Raw genomic sequence first — 6,390 nt, 5'->3', positions numbered from 1 at the left:
GGAGATCGAATTATACAATTAGATTTGGACGAGGTTGCCTCTTCTGCACAAATTCTCATTGATACTTCAGATCGTATTTTCATCGCGATGTATAATCTGCTATGATGTTCGTAATTGTTCTGTGTGCGACAAACAGGTACTAACAATTAATCTAAGCGACCTAACAATCTAATTTTACTTAAGAAGCATTATCTCCCTATGTACGCGATGTTAATCTAATAACATAATTAAATTAATCTAATATTACAAGGACTCCGAAGGGTTTAAGTTTATATATATGCATTCGCAAAAATAAATATACGTATTTATTAGTTTATAAGCGCTTTTTCACGGTATGAACACATTGAATGACAACATTAACAATACCAAATCTATCCTCGCCTACTGCAAAAATATCTTCACTCTCAGAACTCCGTTGATTACCAAAATCACTCTCATCTGTATACTTTACCGACGTATCATTGTTTAATATCCGAACGTAATTTTCGATCCATTGACGGACAACCCTCAAAAACTATCTCGTCTATCGATAAGACGAAATCTTTGAGTAAATTGACTCTAATTTTTACTCTTATTTACCGAATGACTAATGTATCGCGAAGAACAATACAAATGCCACAAACAACATCGGGTTCTTTCTCAGCTCGACGTTGCTCGCCGTCGAGCAGCCGGGCGGACATTCCACCTCGACGGTTCGATTCTCATAGAGCAGGTTTCTCATGATCTTCTTGCCCTCGCACGAGTTCTCCACCTTGACGAACTTGATCTTTCGCGTCTCGAGGAACTGCTCCAGGTCCATGCGGCATCGCCACTTGAGGGGGTTGCCGGCGAACTCGACGATGTGCAAATTCGGCATGTCCTGAAAATCGCTCGTAAAGATGCACTGCAGATCGTTGCCCTCGAGATTCAGGTAGACCAGCCTGCGCAGGTGACGGAATGCGCCGGGTGCGATGTAGCGGATCGAGTTACCGCGCAGATCCAGCCGCTCGAGACGTTCTATGTTGAAGCAGTTCGCTTCGATTGACGTCAGCGGGTTACCCCGGACGGTGAGCCGTTCCAGGGAATCCAGACCCTTGAAAGCGCCGGGCGAAATCGTCCTCAGGCCGCAGTTCCTGATGATCAGCTCCTGCAACTTTCGAAAGTTATAGAGAGCACCGGTCGGAAGAACGGGCAAATGACCCTCGTAGAATTCGATGTAAACAGCGTCGCGTGGCACGTTTTTCAGCATCAGCAGATTACCACCCACGCAACGATACCGCGGTTCCGTGGACTCGGGAATTCGGACGCAGGAACCCTCGAGCGTTTCGTTGTAGAGGCCGATCGAGGGTGGCTCGGTCGTGGTGGTCCACGGGATAGTCACCACCGTGGTGGGCGGTGTCGCCGGAAATCCGGTGACGTAACAGTCGTCATTCACGTCAAACAAGGACTCGCGATGGTACGGTATTCTGCGGGAGTCAAGGAAGCTGGCCAGCTTGGTACCGCAGAGGCAACTCCACGGATTGCCCGACACCTTGAGCGAATAGAGATGCGGCATTTTGCGCGCCATGTGTTCCACGCCGAGGCAGTTCATGTAGTTCTCGGACACGTCGAGGCTGTACAGCTGCGGCACCACGTCGAACACCTCGTTGGGGATCCGGGAGATGTGATTGCGCGAGAGGTCCAGGTGCCGTAGATTCGTCAGGCCCTCCAACGCCTCGGACGTGACCGTTTTCAGGTGATTGCTGTGCAGCGACAGGTGCTCCAAGTTGTACAAGTCGATGAAGGCGCGATACTCGATCGTCTCTATACCGGAGTCGCGTAATTCTAGCCTGGACAACCAGCCGTCGAAGCGGGCGAACGCTCGCGTTGAGATCGTCTTCAGGTTCGAGAGGACGATGCGAATCGCGTGGACCGAGCGAGGTAAAACGTTCAGCTCGTCCATCGAGGTGATGCCGCTGCAGGTGTAAACCTGTCGCGACATTTGGGTTCTGTCTCGCACGCAAGTACCCGTGCGAGGCGGCGGTCTCTCCGTGGGAGTTTCAACGATCGGCTTTATCACGGTGATGTTTCTCTGGCTCAGAGTGTCGTCGAAAGTGGTCCAATACACGTGGCCGGTAACCGAGGTCTAAAAAAATGAGAATAGATGTAGTACAGTATTATTAACTCTTAAAATTAATTTAATATAATATTAATTCAGTTTTAACATTTTTTGTTATTAAGCGGTATCCATAATTAATGTAGAGAATCTAAGCCGATTTTTAGTACTTTTTGAATTAAAAAAAAAACCTAAATTTGAGAAAGTTATAGCTTGCAAAAGTTTCTTTGATGACGGCAACTTCAAAAGGTATGACGTCACAGCACATTTTCGTGTACTATATTTTCTTCAATTTTGAAGATATTGCAGAAATTCAAAAAGTTTACAAAGAAAGTATGCCGCGATCTATCAGACCGCTTAATAAAAAAAAATTATGTTAATACCGAATTGTTAGTTATATAATTAATTAATATTATTAGGGTCAATAGTAATATTAACCCTTTAATGCACAATTTTTTGTAACATTCTGAGTATTTTTCAAACAAATAATGACTGCTTAAGGAATCCTAAAAAAATATTTAAGAAAAATCTTTACTAATTTCAACTTTTCCAAGGGAAGAGGGTTAAAAGGGTCTTCCGGTCTAAAAGGGCCAGAAGGGTCAGAAAAGACCCTTTACAGATGTGTGGAACCGCACGTTTTCAGTTCGAACTTCATAAGGGAGAACATCGAAAAGACTATAGTTAGTAGTTCTAAGAATTAGAAAAGAATAAAAATTAAGTTAAACGAAGATAAAAGTTAGAAAAAGATAAAAAGTAAGTTAAACCGATTAAAGTTAATATTGGTAGAAATTAATGGAAATTAGGTTTTTTTTCTCGAGTGCCGCCACTCACATCCGGGTGCTGCCACACGTCGATCGGTTCGACAACCTCGTTCTCCTCGTAGCAGCGACCGGTAATCTCGAATCCCACGTTGCGGTCGGTCAGGTATCTCTGCAGATTCCCGCGGCAGTCGCAAGACAATGGGTTACCGACGATCTCGAGGCGCTCGAGGTGGCGCAGGTGCGCCAGCTCCTCCAACGGCAGGCAACGCAGCCGATTGTGCCGCACGTCCAGATGGCGCAGGCTGCCGGCGAGCGGGCTCAGCGCGCCGAGCTCGACGCGCTCGATGCCGTTGCGCGCGAGCACCAATTGGCGGAGCGCGACGAGATCGCCGAACCAATGGGCGGCGACCGCGGGCAGCCGGTTGCCGACGAGCGCGAGCCGTTGCAGCTGATGCAGACCGGCGAACGCGCCCGGCTCGATCGTGCCGATCGCGCAATCGTGCAATTCCAAGCTGCGCAGGCTGTTGCCGAAGCGGAAGAACGCGTACGCGGGCAGCCGGTCGATACGCAGCCCCGTGATCTGGATCCACGTCGTCCTGTCCGGCAGGCGGTCCAGCGACGTCAGCGCGCTCGTCTGGAAGCGGTTGCCGGGACGTTCCTGCGCGAAGAGAGAAAGATACGAGCGAGCGAGATTAGATAATCCGGGATCGCGCGATCGCGATTGCAATCGCGATCGCGACAAAGGTGAGCGTACTCGCTCCGGTTACGTCTACCAGTTCGTGCTATTTTATTGCCAAATTCCGTTCTGTGACGCTAAGATCTCAGTCGCTATACATCGGCGACAGCCGGAATATCGGGACTCCGGAGTTTCGCCCTCGCGAATTTTCGGAGCGGATTGGTGTCATTGGTGAACGGCTATCGACAACGACCGTGCGGAGCTCTAATCGCGATCGTCATAACGGCGATAGCGGACGGTAACCTTTGCCTCCTACGTGACTCGGCCGCGTCGATTGCGTAGCGAGCGCGCGATTTTTCATTCAATCCCACGGCCCACGGCGAGAGCCAATCGGGGCAACAGCCCCGGGAGTCACGTGACCCGGCTTGCGCGAGCTCGAGTCCGGCCGGTGTCCGTTCGCGAGTGTTGTGTTTCGTCCCGAGGACGATCATTCTCCGCGTTTCTACACCCGGCGCGGATCGAACAACACGTCGCGTCGGCCAGAGACCGTCGCTCGTCGCTCGAGGATCGCGTGCGGGCCGGTAACCGCCCCCCCCGGGGAACCGGGAAGGCCGGAAGGAAGTCGGGCGACCGCGAACAATCGCGTCGCGCGGATCACGTGACTCACGCGCGTCCGTCCGCCATATGTCGCGCGCGGTTTTCGCCGGAGCAGCGGACCCGAGTGCGCGTCGCCCGAGTGCGGACGTTCCTCCGCTCGCGTCGTTCACATGTTTTCGCGCGTGGTTTTCGGCGCCCGCGAGGCGAGGCCGCGCGCCGCCGGAGCCGGAGCCCGGAAGGAGCCGTCGAAGGGGGACAACGACGCCCGAGGGGATGCCGGACGACAAGCGAGGGTGGTCCGCGGTGCTACCGAGCACGCCGCTCCGTCCACCGATAGGGTGAGTTTGTTTGTTTATTGAATATAATTTCCCTAACCGAAGAACGTTCAGGTATAACAACGGCAATTTTGACTCACAAATAGTGAAGAGCAGCAAAAAAGCGAATTAAAAAAATTAAATTAATTTAAAAAATAACAATTTTTTTAATTAAACAAATTATTTTTAAAAATTGTTTAGTACGTAGCGAGAAGTTGTATAAAATTGTATCATTGGCTGCATTTTTACTGCATCGAGCGGAAATTTCTATTGTGTGTTTTTTTTATAAAGCTTAATTCTGAAACAATTAGTTAATCATGTTCGCTTGATATAAAACAATTTAAATACACATGGCTGGCGAACAAGCAAGGTCTGTGTGCTAAAAATATTATATTATAAATTTAAAACATACAAACGTTTCGGCCTTAAATGTAGCCTTCAATGTGAACAACAATTATAACCTTGGTCGTTTAACGGAAATTAAATAATTAACGGAGATACTGGTCTTACATCGATATAGATTTAAAAAAAATTCACAGAAATTATAATCTATTTACATAACTCGCCGCATACAAAAGATTCGCTTACGTTCCTTTATTCGTGTGTATTCGGCGAGTTATGTAAATGGTTTATTACCCTTGCTTGTTCGCCAGCCCTGTTTATTTATATTGTTTTAATGCTTAAACTATTTTTGGGGGGAAATTGCCAAGTTTGCGATCATAATGATGTTTGGGATTTTTTTAAATGGCAGTTTGCAAATCGATTGAAATGATCGGAAGAGAATTTGAATAATTCTTGCTGTGATTGGTACTTATTCATTATACGGCCACCATTTCTAAAATAAATAAATATATCTACTATGTACATATAACGGTAATTTGTTTATTCGGACTTTACTTCTAAAATAAATAAATATATACAACAGTAAATTTAATTACTTCAAAAAAGTGTAAGTAGGTTAATAATAATCGCTGTACTTTCAAGTAGAAAAAAAATTGAAAGTGGCGCTCGTATAATGAATAAGTATTCTAATTATACATGTATGATGTGTAAAGCCTATGTATAAGATTATATAAAGGATCTAAACTTGCTTGCATAAAAAGATTTAAATTGATTTGATGTGAAAGCCCGATTTTTCGCGTTACGAAAGACTTCAATCACTTCTAATGAAATGCCACCGATTTACACCCATTTATGGCATCTCGCATTGATGTTCGTATCAAATTAAATAATTAATTGCGCGCCTGGCTTTCCTTCGCGTGCGTATAACGCTATAGGAATAAGAACGCCGAGACTAACGACATTACACGGTCGTTAGACGCGCAATTACATCCTTTAATTAGTTATATATCGCGCGCAAACATTGGCATTAAATTTCGACTTTCGCCCGTGATAGGCGCGCGATAAGGCCGGGCTGCTTTTTAGGCGATAGAAATCACAGAGCGGTGAGACACATTGTGCGATGTTATCGGATACGTAATTATAATCGAGGCGTTTCTGCTTCATCCCGCGATCTCGCGGTGCGACTCCCCGAAACGCGATACTTGGAAAAACAACGCAGCTCGACTCGAGCCGTATTGCCTTACTTGCCGGTATATCGGTGCTCGATATGCGGCTGCAGCAGCTCATTCCGGATCGCGCGAGACGGACGATATACAGGTAACCCTCGAATAACACGGTACTTGAATTGCACGGAGGCTCGAGTAGCACGGTAAAAAATTGTGATGACTCCACTTTTTGAAAGTTTTTTTTCTTTTTTTTTAATAATCCCTTGGAATTAAGTGCCCAATTTTAAATTGCATTATTTTCAATGCGAAACTAATTAATCGTATTACTTGAGGGTTACCTATATATTCAGGAAGCTCGCGATATTTTTCTGACAATTTGTCTTCACATAGATCTGAAATTTCTGATTCAATTCGAATTGACCTGAAACGTTAATCTTTTCATTGCTGTTGGCGCCTGTGG

The 6,390-nt window shown here is 46.4% G+C and overlaps 1 protein-coding gene across 1 annotated transcript; it reads right to left on the bottom strand.

Moving 5' to 3' along the window:
• Positions 1–282: 282 nt before the first annotated feature.
• LOC112458318 (slit homolog 2 protein-like) lies at positions 283–3,592 on the bottom strand (the record flags this gene model as incomplete). Its single annotated transcript, XM_025021900.1, has 2 exons — positions 283–2,104; positions 2,906–3,592. Coding segments are annotated over 2 exons (2,205 nt in total), but the record flags the coding sequence as incomplete, so codon positions are not given.
• Between the last annotated feature and the right edge of the window lie 2,798 nt (positions 3,593–6,390).

This window comes from Temnothorax curvispinosus, unplaced genomic scaffold, assembly GCF_003070985.1.
Source record: "Temnothorax curvispinosus isolate PA1 unplaced genomic scaffold, ASM307098v1 QBEX01008805.1, whole genome shotgun sequence".
NCBI lineage: Eukaryota > Metazoa > Arthropoda > Insecta > Hymenoptera > Formicidae > Temnothorax > Temnothorax curvispinosus.
The sequence above is the reverse complement of the archived record's forward strand: the minus strand, read 5'-3'. Positions and strand labels throughout refer to the sequence as shown.